We start from the raw sequence: 16,851 nt of genomic DNA on the forward strand, positions 1-16,851 counted from the left end.
ATATAAACATCTGTTTCTTGTTCTATAAACACAGGTGCAAACTGCATACAATTTGGGGAATTCTACAAACTACTTAAATATGTTTAACTTTTGTGATGCCTCCAGGAATATTGGAACATGATTTGAAGCAATACTAACTCAGTTTGGTGCAACAGTCTACACACGCATTGTGTTTCTCCTGGTTGGAGGGTATAAAACTTGGGGACGCAATGCCATGATCATAATGAATGGTGGTGCTGGCTCGAGGGCCGAATGGCCTACTCCTGCATCTATTGTCTATTGCAATTTAAAAAGTAAGGGCAATGCCTCTTACATTACAGACTAGAAGATTTGTTTGTTTTGAAAACTCAGTTGTGTACCTTATCAGAAGTCTAAAAACAGAATGTTTGACTATGTTTCTGACTACCAATGTGCAGAAGCTCTGGGTTTGAGGTGGATAAAATGCATTGAAGTGCTCATTCAGTCACTGTTGTATGAATGGCAGGCCATGTTTGAAAGGTTTAATGTTCCACTCCTGCTCCTTTGTATGTCTGAACTGAACCTGCTCCACTGTGCTGAGGTAATAGAGTCCAGATCCAAACCACTCCTCATTGTGGGATAAAAAACTCTCATTGCACTTGCTTCTTTTGTAAATTACGTTGAGCCCATGTCCTTTCATTCCCAATACTTTAACAAACAGCAAGTTTCTCCCTATCCATATTGTCCAGACCCCAGTTTTAAAAACTTCCCAGACCACTAATTCATCATCTCTCCAAGGGAAATCATCCCAACTTCAATATATTTTCATGTCAAAAAGTGCTTCATCCCTGGAATCATGCTTGCAAACCTCTTCTGCACCCATTCCAATGTTTCCTGAACTATGGCATCCAGAACGGTATATAATACAGGCTGGCCCCCGCAGCCCTGTCCCGCTGACATCTATTTGCCCCCGCAGCCCTGACCCCCTCACGGGGACTGGCCCCCGCAGCCCTGACCCCCTCACGGGGACTGGCCCCCGCAGCCCTGTCCCGCTGACATCTATTTGCCCCCGCAGCCCTAATAGGTCTAACTTGTATTTCAAAGATTCATTATACCCATCTTATCTTTAACCCCCTTCTCCTAATAAATGCTATAATCTTGATTAACTGTTGCCACCTTCAATGACCCATGTAATAAGGTCTCCCTGGGTGTGTTTAAAGCAGTACCTTTATTTCATACAGACGCTCCATGTTCCATGTACCAAAATATACTGCCACTCACTTTTCTGCAATGAACCTGATCTGTCACTAACAATGTCAATGCCTTTCAAGTTCTAAAGTGCCCCTCAGTTCATAATGCTTTCAAACTCTATAACATCTGCAAACTATGAAAATTGTCCCTTGTACAGCAAGGAGGTGGGGGGGTAACATGGATAGAATACTGCGATAGATAGAAAGCAGAGGGTGGGCACAACTAGTACATTTTCAAAATGGCAATGGATAGTGGAGTGCCACAAGGGTCAGCACAGGGCCTGAGCCATTTATAATCTACATTAATGACTGCATTAAAGCATCAGCAAACCTATGAGGAGGACACTGACTAAGCTGCAGGCAAATAAAATGAACAGGTTGCAAGGTGAAGTGTGAAGTCATGGGAACTGAAAAGCAGAACCTCTTTTTGAAAAGGGAGAAACTTATAGAGCTGATGTTCAAAGTGACCTGGTATCCTCATGGAAGGAATGCAGAAAGTTAGCATGCAGGTGCAACAGCAGTTAGGAAGGCAAGTGGCATGTTGGCCACTTTTACAAGTGAATTCAAGTATGGGAAAAAAAGGTCTTGCTACAATATAGTGTTTTGGTGAAACCACATCTAGAAATACTGTGTGCAGTTTAGGACTCTACATTTAAAAAGATATACTTGTACTGAAAATGGTACAGCAATGATTCACTAGGTTATAGTCCGAGATGAGGAGGGTGTCTCAAGAGGAGAGATTTGACAAACTTGGTCCAGGCGCTCTGGAGTTTTATATAAAAAAAAGGTGCTACCAAGAAGCAGGAATAGTTGAAATTGGATTGGCTGTGCTGGGAGCAACTCATACGTGAGGATTAAGAGAACGATCAGGGTGAAGGTAGGGCCGATCAGGGATAGCGTAGGGAACTTGTGCGTGGAGTCAGAGCAGATGGGGGAAGCCCTAAATGAGTTTTTGGCTTCGGTTTTCACTAAGGAAAGGGACGTTGTTGTGAAATGAGAACTTTGAGGAGCAGGAAAACAGGCTTGAACAGATCAAGATTGAGGAAGGTGATGTGCTGGAAATTTTGGCAAAAATTAAGATTGCTCCAGGAAGTGAGAAAGGAGGTTGCTAAGCCGCTGGCGAAGATCTTTGCTTCCTCACTCTCCACGGGAGTCATATCGGAAGACTGGAGGGAGGCAAATGTTGTTCCTCTTTTCAAGAAAGGGAATAGGGAAATCCCTGGAAATTACAGACCAGTCAGTCTTACGTCTGTGGTCAGCAAGGTTTTGGAAAGAATTCCGAGGGATAGGATTTATGACTATTTGGAAAAGCATAGCGTGATTAAAGGGAGTCAGCATGGCTTTGAGGGGGGCAGGTCATACCTCACAAATCTTGAGTTCTTTGAGGAAGTCACGAGACAGGTTGACGAGAGTCAAGCAGTGGATGTGGTGCACATGGACTTCAGCAAGGCATTTGATAAGGTTCCCCACAGCAGGCTCATTCGTAAAGTCAGGAGGTATGGGATACAGGGTGAGTTGGCTGTCTGGATTCAGAATTGGTTGCCTGACAGGAGGCAGAGAGTGGTTGTAGATGGTAAGTATTCTGCCTGGAGGTCAGTGCCGAGTGGTGTCCCACAGGGCTCTGCTCCTTGTAGTTTTTATAAATGACTTGGACGAGGAGGTTGAGGGGTGGGTTAGTATGTTTGCTGATGACACAAAGGTCGGAGGTGCCGTTGATAGTATCAAGGGCTATTGCAGGCTTCAGCGAGACATTGACAATATGCAGAGCTGGGCTGAGAAATGGCAGATGGAGTTCAACCCGGATAAATGCGAAGTGATGCATTTTGGAAGGTCGAACTTAAATGCTGAATATAGGATTAAAGGCAGGATTCTCGGCAGTGTGGAGGAACAGCGGGATCTTGGTGTACAAGTGCATAGCTCCCTCAAAGTTGCCACCCAGGTGGATAAGGTTGTTAAGAAAGCATATGGTGTTTTGGCTTTCATTAACAGGGGGATTGAGTTTGAGCTGCGAGGTTATGCTGCAGCTCTACAAAACCCTGGTGAGACCACACTTGGAATAACGTGTCCAGTTCTGGTCGCCCTATTATAGGAAAGATGTGGAGGCTTTGGAGAAGGTGCAAAGGAGGTTTACCAGGATGCTGCCTGGACTGGAGGGCTTGTCTTATGAGGAGAGGTTGACTGAGCTCGGACTCTTCTCTCTGGAGAGGAGGAAGAGAGGTGACCTGCTCGAAGTGTACAAGGTAATGAGAGGCATGGATAGAGTCGATAGCCAGAGACTTCTCCCAGGGCAGGACTGAGTGCCACGAGGGGTCATAGTTTTAAGGTGTTAGGAGGAAGGTACAGAGGAGACGTCAGAGGGAGGTTCGTCACCCAGAGAGAATTGTGAGCACATGGAATAGTTTGCCAATGGCTGTCGTGGAAGCAGAGTCATTAGTGACATTTAAGCGACTGCTGGACATGCACATGGACAGCAGTGAATTGAGGGGAATGTAGGTTAGGTTATTTTATTTTTGGATTAGGATTATTCCACGGCACAATGTGGGCCGAAGGACCTGTACTGTGCTGTACTTTTCTATGTTCTATGTTCTAAAACATGTAGGGGCATGGGAATAGATAATAAACAAACAATTTCAAAATGTGAACACCTCCTCCTTCTTTAACTTAATATTTAGAAGATTCTACGCTGAAAGGAAGGTGTTACTCTTTGTTCTGGCTTTCTGTTGTTGTTCAGCCTGCATCAAGCTGAAGCACTGCAGCAGGCCCAAGTCAGATGTTGCCATAGGAACAGGGTGGTCTGTTGAAGTGGCAGGCAACTGGAAGCTTGGGATTTTTAAAAACAGAGTCTAAGTTGTATGCAAAGTTGTCACCTATTCTGCATTTCAGCTTTCCATTGTAGAAAAGATCACATTGTGAACAGCAAATATAGTAGACTAGGTTGAAAGAAGTGCAGGTAATTCGCTACTTCACCCGGATCTCTGGAACCATTTTAAAAAAAAAACTTTTTGTAATTATCTCTCTGCCTTAATTAATCAGATCATAGGTCATCCTTTCACTTGCTGTTCAGCTCCTAACACTTTACACACACCATTTACACTTTTGATCACTACAAACACTTGTTATTCAGTCCATTAACATCCACTCACACTGTTTGTACCATGTTTTGACATTCTTATTTACCTAGAATTATCTTGCAATGATCTCTCCGCCTATAAATTCTGATCGTGTGCTTTCCTCCACTTAACATGACAAAGGAGCAGTGCTTGGAAAGCTTGTGATTTCAAATAAATCTGAACTGTAACCTGGTGTTGAGAGACTTCTGATTTTGATCATAAAAAGGAACAAGAATGAGACGGCATAAATTTAAAGTGATGTACAAACGAGGCCAGGATGATGCGAATAAAAGTCATAAAGTTGGTAGTCAGGGTATAAAATGCACTGTCTGGGAAAGTGGTGGAAACATTCAAAAGGGTACTGAATGACTACTTGGATGGAAACAGTGTGCATGGAGTTGGCGGTGGGGGGGGGGGGGGGGGGGGGGGGGGGTGGAGAGCTGGTATTAAGTAAAGACCCAGAGAAGGCGAGATGGGCCAAATGACACCCTCCTATGCCACAACAATTCTGCAACTCTTTACCTTCATATTTAGCCACATCATAGTGCACCAGCCACGTGTTGCCCACTCACCCACAGAGCTGAACTGACAAACATACATACAAGCTCCTGGAGGTATGTCAACAGGGAGGGTGTGGAAAGAATGTTTCCTCTTTTGGAAGGTTCTAGAGTTTTAGGAGGGGGTTAGTTAGAAATGTTGAAAGTAGATGGGAATGTGAAGCAATCAGGTTGTCCATGAACTTACTGAAGCGCGGTGCAGGTGCAAGGAGGCAAGTGCCTACTTCTCCTAAGTTATGTTTGTCACTAAGATTGGGATAGATAAATTTTGAACCTGAACGCCAAGGGATATGGCGAGTGGGCAGGAAAGAATTTGAAGCCCAAGATCAGCCATGGTTGTTCTACATGGCAGCAGAGGATTAAATCAGCCATGTTAGTCTACTCCTGATCTGATTTTTTTTGTCGTCTTCTAAAAATCAGAGTGAGAAACGTGGTAAAATGGGAGAGTAATTTATAATAAAATCTTGTTTTCTGCATCAGCCTCTCATTTCTTGGGCACTCAAACAGGAATAAAACCTTCCGAGTTCTCAGGAAAGGTCACCGGATCCAAAATGTTAACTGATTTCTCTTCACAGATGCTGCCAGGCATACCGAGCATTTCCAGCAATTCCTGTTCAAGTTTCTAATACCCACAAACCTTTTCAGAACAGTGTTAGGAGATTACAACAGCAAACATCAATTCAGATTTAAAGCAGAAAGCCTCACAGCCCTACAATCTTTTCTTTCAAACCACAAATACTCCCAATAAATTGTTGTTGGCCTTAAAAGAAAAGGATACATTGAGACATGCAATCAGTTTAAACTGAAGAGTAGCACAGAGCCACTTACCTTGGGAATAATCAACAGAGCATCTGCAAATGCTTGTACTCCCAACTGTGCTCTGCCCTTCACATTGGCCTTGTGCTTGATCAAACCATCTGCTACCGCAACTTCAAATGCACCTGCACCTGCCACTACACAACCTAAAAGGCAATGAATATCAACTTCACCATTTCATTTGATTTATACACATGAATTAGTTATTTAATGCATTTAGAAAGCATGTTTGATAATATGTTTCAGTAAACAACAGCTGAGTTACTAGATCTCGATTACACAACGGAAGTGGTGCAACAAGCTCATCGTTGGCACATGATGAATGAAAACGAAAATCAGCAAAAAAAAACTTGGCATAACTGAATACTAAGCTCTGGTGTCAAGACTAGACAGGCAGGTAGGTAAGCAGTGATTGGTGGCTGCCAGTACCCATGGCATCATCTCCTATCATGAAATCCCTACACTGCCGGAAGCAGACATTCAACCCTCCAAGTCTGCAACAATCCTTTAAATGGCATCCCAACTGGACCCCCATCCTATCCCTATAGCCCCTCATGTACTATGGCTAACCCCACCTAACCTGTACATTCCTACATACTACAGAATAATTTAGGCTGGTCAATCCACCAAACTTGCACATCTTTGGACTGTGGGCAGGAACCCAGAACACTCAAGGGAAACTCACATTGACATGAGAAGGATGTGCAAACTCCAGGCAATCACTCAAGGCTGGAATCGAACATGGGTTCTTGATGACGTGAGGCAGCAGTGCTAACCACAGAGCCAACGGGCTGTCCAAACCTCAAAGTCAAAACCCCTTTGATCTTTCTTCACATCCTATCACAAGGCACATTTCCAGAACTTGCAACTGAACCAAGACCAACACTATAAACACGAAAGCTTTCAATCACCGAAGTATTATGGTTATCATGGTCTGTCCACACATTCCAGTTCACTTCATTGTACAATCTGATGTCATTTTGGGGGCAGAGAACAAATGTCTCTTCTGGTGTCTCTGGTGTTTTGCCAGAAGCTGAACAAAACTCAAAAACACTTTCAGGTTTACCTTCCACAGGAGATAAGCTCAGGCAACAATTCACATCAAGACAGAATCGCAACTCAGCCACAGAAATAATACCGAGTTCAGTATTCATAATGCAGAGTTCAATCATTTAATTTTGTCACTTGCCATCCTCAATTGCATTCTTCACAGCACGCAGACCGTCACGGACTGCATCTTTGATTTGTGTTAAAGTATGCTTGTTTGGTCCCTTGAGAAGCAAGGTCACTGACCGAGGATTATCGCATTGCTCCACAAAGGTGAACTTCTCTTCGCCCTGAGTACAAGAGAAAATATTTATTACATTATTTGCAACACAAGGTCTTATTTTCAACACTAAAATGTGGGATATTAAATAGATAATTTTGTCAATAATCAAGTGTGGAGAGTGAAACAGTTAAGAGATTACACCATACTTTAGTGAACAAAAAAATATGGGCTTCAAGGAAGTTTTATTTAAGGTCCCCTATTCAAAAGGGATTCTTTCACAGCTTTACATACATCCCATTTGAAAGTTGCAGTGTCTAATAATACGACAGTTCCTCCAAAGTGGGTGTATTCTCAAACCTCTGAATAAAAATGGAACTCTTAACCTCATTCAGGCAGGAGTGCTCCTACTGAAAAGGGAACACCTATTGTCACTTACCTGCAATTCCCTTCCAATGTTCTAAATAAACATCCAATCAAGGCCTACATTTCAAACTACTGATGTAACTTACGGCTAAATTTTAATATATTGAAAATAATACAATGAATGTAGGAGTCTACTTTGGCATAGAATTAATGAATTAATCCGTTTAAACTATTACAGTGGAGGGGAAAAAGGTGAAAAGTACCACGTACCAAAGCGTGCTCATACACAAGTCCAGCATGCCCCAAGCACTCCGGGGTGAGATCCTCCACAGAATTCATGGCAATGCCTCCACATGCAAGAGTCAGCCTGAAGTATTCAAGAGGATATTAGCTCAAAAGACAAAGACATTCAGAACCCAAGAGTTCCAACAGTTTTAAATTTACATTTACAGAAGATCAAGTAGTTCAACGACAGGTTCAAAAACACCTACGCTTCAACCACAAAATAAAAAAAAAAATTTCCTTTGAGCACAACTTTATTATTCTACAGTCATCTGCAAGCAGATGAAAGAAAACAGGCAAAAATATCAATTTTCAAAAATTCACTGGCCAGAAATGTAAACTATCTTGAAAGATCAAAGACAAGACAAAGTTCACATAATGATTAAGTGCCTTCAGTGAAAAAGCCAATTGCCACAATCAGCATTCTTTTCCCAATGACTATTTTCTAGCTGTCCCCAGCTGTTTAATATTTACATAACTGAATTATGTTAAAGGATTTGAGAAGGTTGTGAAATGCACTTCTTCCAGAAAGCACTTGACAAGTTATTTCACAAAAAGCTTAAGTCACCAGATAAGAGCCAACAGCATTGGAGCTAGCATACTGGCATGGATAGAGATTTGGCCAACAGGCAGGAAACAGCAAGTGGGAATGAAAACTATTCTTTCGGTTTGATAGCTTATGAACCGTGGGATTCCACAGGGATCACTGCAGAGACCATATCTCTTTACAATATATATTAATAGCTGAGAGAAAGAAGTAAATGTACTGTAGTCAAATTTGCTGACAACAGAAAAATTACATGGAAAAACAGGGTGAGACGGGGATATAAAGTTTATAAAGAGAGATTAATCAGTTAAGGAAGTGGGCAAAAAGTTGGCAAATGAACTATAATTTGGGAAATGTTCATTTTGGCGGAAAGTACAAATGGACAGTATTTTTTAAAATAGACAAAATTGTAGAAAGCAGCAGAGACAGCAGGAAGGGGCCTTATTCACAAAACAAAGCTAGCATACAGCTGCAGCAGGTAATCTGGAAAACTAATGGCACTTTGGCTCTTACATAGCTCTAGCAAGTACGGTTGAAGCACAACAGTAGGGGAGACATACTGCAACCACACAAGATGTGGAGTATTGCCAGCAGTATCCTTATTTAAAGGACAGCTATTGTTGCACTGAAGGCAGTTCAGAGAAGGTTCACCCGGATGACCCCTGGTACAGCAATGGCTCTTAAGGTCAAATTTTGCTCCTTCTCAAGTAGGTGCATCCACGTATTGAATAAAAAAATTTATACATAATTAAAATCAAAACCTGCAAGCTCTTAACACGATTACCGTCCACAGACGCACTTTTGAGAAGCGACAGTATCAATGCTGTCTCTTTTGTTTTTAGTAGGATGATGTACTCTTCCTGTCAGGTGTGCGAAAGAGAGATTTAGAAAGTCTCCAAGAACAGTGTCTGCTTGCAAATTCTATCAGACTGCATGGATTGGTTAGAGTTGCAGTTAGAGACTGAGCAGTTTCAAGTACAAGGGGGTGTGACGGACACCAGTTTCAGAAATGTGGGGACCGCAGATACAGTTAACTAGATGGCTGACTGCTAGAAGAGGTAGCCATGAGTCTCCTGTGGTTATCCCCATAGCAAACATGTATGCCATTGTGGATACTGCAGCCAGAAGGGTGGGGGCAGGGGGTGAGATGGCCTCTCAAGGGAGCACAGCACTGAAAGCTAGGTTTCTGGTACCTTGTAATGAGGGGTACGCCAGGTTCCAAGCAACTGATTGTAATAGGAGACTCTTGAGTTTGGGCCACAGACAGACATTTCTGCAACCATCAGCGAGACACAAGCATAGTGTGCTGTCTCCCTGGTGCCAGAGTCTACCGATGTCTTGAAGAGGGAGTAGAATATTCTGAAAGGGGAGTGTGACCAGCAGGAGAGCATTGTGCAAATTTGTACCAATGAAAGGGATTAGGTTGTGAAAGGAGAGAACATAGGAAACTGGGCAGTAGGTTAAAATGTAGGTTTGAAGGTAGTAATAGCCGGACTACTACCAGTGCCACATTCTATATGACAGTAGGAATAGGAAGACAGAGCAGATGAACACGCACGGCTGATGTCATGTTGAGGCTGTGCAGGATTCTAGTGAAGCCATTTCTAGAGTACTGTGCACAATTCCGAACACCCTCCAATAGGAAGGTGATTATTAAACTGGAGTGTGATCAGAAAGGATTTAGATCAAAGACTGTAGAATCCCTACAGGGTGGAAACAGGCACTTTGGCCCAACAAGTTCACACTGGATTGCTACCAGTGCCACGTGCTAGTCAGCGCAGAAATGAAAGAATAGCTAGGATGAATGCGTGGCTTGAGAGATGGTGTAGGAGGGAGGGGTTCAGATTTTTGGGACATTGGAACCGGTTCTGGGAAGGTGGGACTATTACAAATTGGACGGTCTACACCTGAACCGGACTGGAACCAATGTCCTTGGGGGTGCTTTTGCTAATGCTGTGGGGAAGGCTTTAAACTAATGTGGCAGGGGGATGGGAACCAAATATTGGACAGAAAAGAGGTAGAAACGAAAGCCTGTAGGGAACTAGATAATGGAGTCGGTGTGACTAAAGGGAATAGTAGTCAGGGAGCAGATGATGAACACAAAAGGCACAGGTGGTCTGAGGTGCATTTGTTTTAATGCGAGAAGTGTAGTAGACAAGGCAGCTGAGCTTAGGGCTTGGATCGGTACCTGGAGGTATGATGTTATTGCTAATACTGAGAGTTGGGTGAGGGAAGGGCATGACTGGCAACTAGTTGTCTCAGGATATCGATGCTTCAGGTGGGATGGAGAGGGAGCTAAAAGGGGTGGAGGAGTTGCAGTAATGGTCAAAGACGATATCACAGCTGCACTGAAGGAGGGCCCCATGGAGGACTCAAGCAGTGAGGCAATATGGGTAGAACTCAGAAATTAGGAAGGATTCAGTAACAATGTTGGGGCTGTACTACAGGCATCCAAACAGCGAGCGTGAGATAGAGGTACAAATATGTAAACAGATAATGGAAAGGTGTAGGAGAAACAGGGTGGTGGTGATGGGAGATTTTAATTTTCCCAACATTGTCTGGGATTCACACAGTGTTAGGGGTCAAGACAGAGCAGAATTTGTAAGGTGTGTCCAGAAGGGTTTTCTAGAGCAGTACGTATGTAGTCCAACTCGAGAAGGGGCTAGACTGGACCTGGTGTTGGGGAATGAACACGGCCAGATGGTTGATATTATAGTAGGGGACTACTTTGGAAATAGCGACCACAATTCCGTAAGTTTTACAATACTCATGGACACGGATGGGAGTGGTCGTAAAGGAAGAGTACTAAGCTGGGGGAAGGCCGATTATACCAAGATTCGGCAGGATCTGAGGAATATAGATTGGGAGAAACTGTTTGAAGGTAAATCCACATTTGATATGTGGGAGGCTTTTAAGGAGAGGTTGATTAGCGTGCAGGAGAGACATGTTCCTGTGAAAATGAGGAATAGAAAAGGCAAGATTAGGGAGCCATGGATGACAGGTGAAATTGAGAGACTAGCCAAGAGAAAAAAGGAAGCATAGATGAGTTCTCGGCGACTGAAGACAGACGAAGCTTTGCAAGAATATCTGGAATGTAGAGCGAACCTGAAAAAAGGGATTAAGAGGGCTAAGACAGGACATGAGATATTGCTGGCAAACATGGCTAAAGGAAAATCCCAAAGACTTTTATTCATATATAAAAGAGCAAGACGGTAACTAGAGAAAGGATTGGCCCACTTAAGGACAAAGAAGCAAAGTTATGCGCTGAGTCAGAGAAAATGGGTGACATTCTTAACGAGTACTTTGCATCGGTATTCACCAAGGAGAGGGACATGACAGATGTTGTGGTTAGGGATAGATGTTTGCTTACTCTGGGTCAAGTTGACATAAGGAAGGAGGAAGTGTTAGGTATCCTAAAAGACATTAAGGTGGACAAGTCCCCAGGTCCGGATGGGATCTATCCCAGGTACTCGAGGGATGTGAGAGAGGAAATAGCCGGGGCCCTAACAGATGTCTTTGCAGTGTCCTTAGACACGGGTGAGGTCCCAGAGGACTGGAGACTTGCTAATGTTGTCACCTTGTTTAAAAAGGGCAGCAAGGGTAATCAGGGTAATTATCGACCGGTAAGCCTGACGTCAGTGGTAGGGAAGCTACTGAGGGATAGGATCTATTCCCATTTGGAACAAAATGGGCTTATCCATGATAGGCAACATGGCTTTGTACAGAGAAGGTCATGTCTTACCAACTTAACAGAATTCTTTGTAGATGTGACAAAGTTGATTGATGAGGGAAAGGCTGTAGATGTCATATACATGGACTTCAGTAAGGCGTTTGATGAGGTTCCCCATGGCAGGCTGATGGAGAAAGTGAAGTCACATGAGGTCCAGGTAGCTAGATGGATAAAAAAACTGGCTGGGCAACTGGAGGCAGAGGGTAGTAGTAGAAGGGAGTTTCTCAAATTGGAGACCTGTAACCAGTGGTGTTCCACAGGGATCTGTGCTGGGACCACTGTTGTTTGTGATATATGAAAATGATCTGGAGGAAGGTGTAGGTGGTCTGATCAGCAATGCTGATGACACTAAGATTGGTGGAGTAGCTGATAGTGAAGGGGACTGTCAGAAATTACAGCAGAATATAGATAGACTGGAGAGTTGGGCAGATAAATGGCAGATGGAGTTCAATTGGGGCAAATGCGAGGTGATGCATTTTGGAAGATCAAATTCAAGGGCGAACTATACAGTAAATGGAAAAGTCCTGGGGAAAAATTGATGAACAGAGAGATCTGGGTGTTCAGGCCCATTGTTCCCTGAAGGTGACAACACAGGTCAATAGGGTGGTCAAGGCAGCATATGGCATGCTTTCCTTCATCGGATGGGGTATTGAGTACAAGAGTTGGCAGGTCATGTTGTAGTTGTATAGGACTTTGGTTTGGCCACATTTGGAGTACTATGTACAGTTCTGGTCGCCACATTACCATAAGGATGTGGATGCTTTGGAGAGGGTGCAGAGGAGGTTCACCAGGATGTTGCCTGGTATGGAGGGTGCTAGCTATGAAGAGAGGTTGAATAGATTAGGATTATTTTCATTAGAAAGACGGAGATTGAGGGGGGACCTGACTGAGGTCTACAAAAATCATGAGGGGTATAGACAGGGTGGATAGCAAAAAGCTCCCCCCCCCCCCCCCCCCCCCACCCAGAGTGGGGGACTCAATTACTAGGGGTCAGGAGTTCAAAGTGAGGGGAGGAAAGTTTAAGGGAGATATGCGTGGAAAGTTCTTTACACCAAGGGTGGTGGGTACCTGGAACGCGGTGCCAGCGGAAGTGGTAGACGCAGACACGTTAGCATCTTTTAAGATATATTTGGCCAGGTACATGGATGGGCAGGGAGCAAATGGACACAGACTGTTAGAAAATAGATGACAGGTTAGACAGAGGATCTTGATCGGCGCAGGCTTGGAGGGCCGAAGGGCCTGTTCCTGTGCTGTAGGTTTCTTTGACTCTCAGAGCATCCCACCCAGACCCATCCCCTAAACTACACACCCTGAAAATTCAGGGGAAATTAGCATGGCCAATCCACCTAGCCTGTACATCTTTAGACTGAGGGAGGAAACCGGAGCACCCATGTAAACACGCAGGGAGAACATACAAATTCCACACACTCAGTCGCCTGAGGGTGGAAGTGAACCCAGGTCCCTGGGACCAACAGGCGGCAGCCTAGTGGGTCAGTGGTTAGTACTGCTGCCTGTTGGTCCCAGGGACCTGGAATTGAGCATTTGAGTTGTATAAAAGAAAATAGGCTAGATAGGCTGGGAATTTTCTTCACTGTAGCAGAGGAGGTCGAGGGGTGACTTTATAAGAGGTTTATAAAATCATGATGAGCATAGATAAGGTGAATAACAAAGATTGCTTCTCAGGGGGCGGAGGGGTTCAAAACCAGGGGACATACATTGGAGGTGAGAGGAGACAGTTTTATGATGGACATTGGGCAACATTTTTCACAGTGTGGATTGAAGTCCCAGAAGTACTGGTGAATGCAGATACAGTTACAACATTTAAAAGACATTTGGATAAGTACATGAATAGGGAAGGTTTGGAGGGATATGGGCCAAATGCAGGCAAGCGGAACAGTTTAGTTTGGGAACATAGCCAGCTTGGACTGGTTGGAGTGAAAGATTTGTTTCCCTGTCATATTACAGATATCTGATGGAGTCATAGTGTAAGAAAAATAGGGCTGTAATAGTAGGGGATTTTAACTTTCGAAACATAGAAAAGTGTTTCTTAACACATACCTGTGACTGAGCTTCAAATTCTCTCCATATTATAGGACTGCCAAGCTTTTTTAAAAAATTAACTAGGCTACAACAAGACACCATAAAAGTTTGTTAAACAAAAGCATGTCAAATAATTTGCTATTATATCTAATAGCATCTTTTTGTCGTGGCTGCATTTCATTCAAAGACAAGAGCATTTAAGTGCATTCTGCAAAGACAAGCCTTCAGAGGCCTGATCAAAGATGGAACAGACAATTTTGTTGAGGTTTTTATTATACAAATACTAATTATAGACAGGAAATATACGAAGAGAATTATTTTAGGGCTAATGGCAAAAACTATGCTCAGTCACCATTACCACGGATAAGCTTCTCATCATTTCACCAACTACAATCAGCCTGCTCTTTACAGCATTGGGTCTGAATCTACCAGGGTGCTGATTTTGCTCCAAACTGGACTGTAAGAGTACTTTCCTCTGTGGGACAACAGCCACACCTGCTCATAATACATGATTACATTGCATCGCATGCATTTAACAGAACCAACCTTTCCATATTTCTCCGCTTCGCTCTCCTCAGTGCCACAATGCCTTCTTTTGCAAACGCATCTAATGATAATGGATCAACACCCTACAAGTCAAAATTAAAATCAAATTTTAAATTTGGTAGAAAAATCTACTGGAACTATGAAAATCAGGCTGGAGAAAATAAATCTACTGTAACGCTTCATTGCAATATTAGACTGAAATTATAAACTGACAAATAAAAATATGCAAATATAGACAATAAATGAATCAAACCAAGTGCCCTGTCACATTTATTAGAAAGGAGGAAGCACAGCAGTAGAATGCAGGTGCAAGTGCCGGATTGTTATTGTAAGCTATTTCATAAATACAGCTTTTCTGAAAGGGGTGAAGTACTTTCTGACTTCCACAGAAATCTATGTGGAGACAATGCCTATCACTGTTCAAGTATTAGGTCAAGAAGTTAGAACATCTGAAAATAAAATGAGTCAGGTTAAGAGGTCAGAAATCCAGCTGATTCTTTTCTAATGGTGGTGATGCAGAATTGTCTTGAAATTGGAATTTGCAACTGTTGTCTAGTTAGCCTGACTAAAAGCTTGTAAAAGTCAAACAATTTGCTGATACAGCCATGGTTCACGTATGAAATAAAGGCTAGTTACAGGCAGGTGATTAAAAAATTGCAGATGACAACTGTTAGGAGTCTTCACAGGAGTAAAGAGGAGGGATCAAGGTTTGCAAAGACACAAAGCATAATCAAGTTATGGCAAAGTACTCACCTTTTGATTAATAACTACAAATCCCTTATTAGAGTCACCACAAACTTTTCTCTTCAGTGCTATGATTTTGTTAACTCTGTCTTCAATGAATTTCCTCTCAGCTTGCACAAACTTTTCCCTTTCATCAGCACTTTTGTAGAAGAATCCTGAATTTACTTCTCTGGGGAGAAATACAAATATCTCAGTGCTGCAGGTCACTCAAAAGGTAAAATATCAAATGGGTAAAAGCTGTGCCAAGACTTACTTCAGGACAATAATATTGATCAATAGTCACAAAAATTCAGCAAAGGCAATACACCAGACATTATTCTGAACATCATTATATAGATTAAGACAAATAGGTGGTTACTAAAAATTGTACAGCATAAAGACCACTAATTTATACACTTAAGATTGCCTGACTTCACCCAATTCAGCTGGAAGCTTACTTTTTGACATGTTTATTTGAAAACACCACAAACCTCAATGTACTCCTGGCTGATCCCAGGATGTTACTGGGACTAAAAGGCCTGAGTTCTAAGAGGAGGTTGGATAAACTGGGATTTTCTCCCATAGAAAGTAGACCTTATGACAGTTTATAAAATCTTGAAGTGCATTAAGTATGGCGAATAGTAAAAGGTCTCTATCCTATGGTTGGGGAGTTCAAAACTAGAGGGTATAGGTTTAATGTGAGAGGAAAAAGATTTAAAAAGGGACCCAAGGGGCAACGTTTTAAAAACGAAAGTGGTGCGTGTGGGGAATGAACTGGCAGAGGAAAAGGTGATTGCAGGTAGTTACAATATTTAAAATGACATTTGGATAGTACATAAATAGGAAACGTATAGAGGAATATAGGCCAAACACAGGCAAACCAGACTTTAGTTCTGGCAAATAACTTTCTTTGCATCGATATTCTCCACAGAGAAAGGCTTGGTGGATGAGGAGGGGCGGGATGGTGTAGAAAGTTTGGGTCATGTTGAGATCAAAAGGGAGATGGTGTTGGGGGTCTTGAAAAACATTAAGGTAGACAAGTCCTCAGGGCCAGATGGGATATACCCCAGAATACTGGGAGAGACAAAGGAGGAGATTGCTGGGGCCTTGAGGGAAATCTTTGTATCCTCACTGGCTTCAGGAGAAATCCCAGAGGATTGGAGAATAGCCAACGCGTTCCTTTAAGGAAGGTAGCAAGGATAATCCAACTAATTACAGGCCTGTGAGCCTTACGTCAGCGGTAGGGAAATTACTGGAGCAGATTCTTCGAGACAGGATTTACTCCCACCTGGAAATCAATGGGCGTATTTGTGAGAGGCAACATGGTTTTGTGACAGGGAGGTAGTGTCTCACTAATTTGATTGAGTTTTTCTGAGGAAGTGATGAAGATGATCGATGAGGGTACAGCAGTGGATGTTTTGTCTACATGGACTTCAGTAAGGCCTTTGACAAGGTCCTTCAAGACAGGTTGATACAGACAGCAAAGTCACTCAATGTCAGAAGTGAGCTTGCAAGATGGCCCGATCATAGAAGACAGAGGGTAGCAGTGGAAGGGTCTGTTACTGAATGGAAGGCTGTGACTAGAGGCGTTCCTCAGGGATCAGTAGGGACCTTTGCCATTTGTAATATATATATAAATGAATTGGAAGAAAATGTAAC

At 42.9% G+C, this 16,851-nt stretch overlaps 1 protein-coding gene across 1 annotated transcript in view; it reads right to left on the reverse strand.

The window, feature by feature from the left end:
* cct6a (chaperonin containing TCP1, subunit 6A (zeta 1)) overlaps window positions 1–16,851 on the reverse strand; it is a 33,222-nt gene that overhangs the window by 6,501 nt on the left and 9,870 nt on the right. The window contains exons 7-11 of the mRNA XM_048557438.1: window positions 15,223–15,382; window positions 14,470–14,552; window positions 7,595–7,691; window positions 6,881–7,028; window positions 5,704–5,837 (exon numbers count right to left, since the gene is read on the reverse strand). Of these exons, the coding sequence (XP_048413395.1) occupies window positions 5,704–5,837; window positions 6,881–7,028; window positions 7,595–7,691; window positions 14,470–14,552; window positions 15,223–15,382 (622 nt within the window). The remainder of the gene's footprint in view (window positions 1–5,703; window positions 5,838–6,880; window positions 7,029–7,594; window positions 7,692–14,469; window positions 14,553–15,222; window positions 15,383–16,851) is intronic.

This window comes from Stegostoma tigrinum, chromosome 27 (assembly GCF_030684315.1).
Source record: "Stegostoma tigrinum isolate sSteTig4 chromosome 27, sSteTig4.hap1, whole genome shotgun sequence".
Classification (NCBI taxonomy): Eukaryota; Metazoa; Chordata; class Chondrichthyes; order Orectolobiformes; family Stegostomatidae; genus Stegostoma; species Stegostoma tigrinum.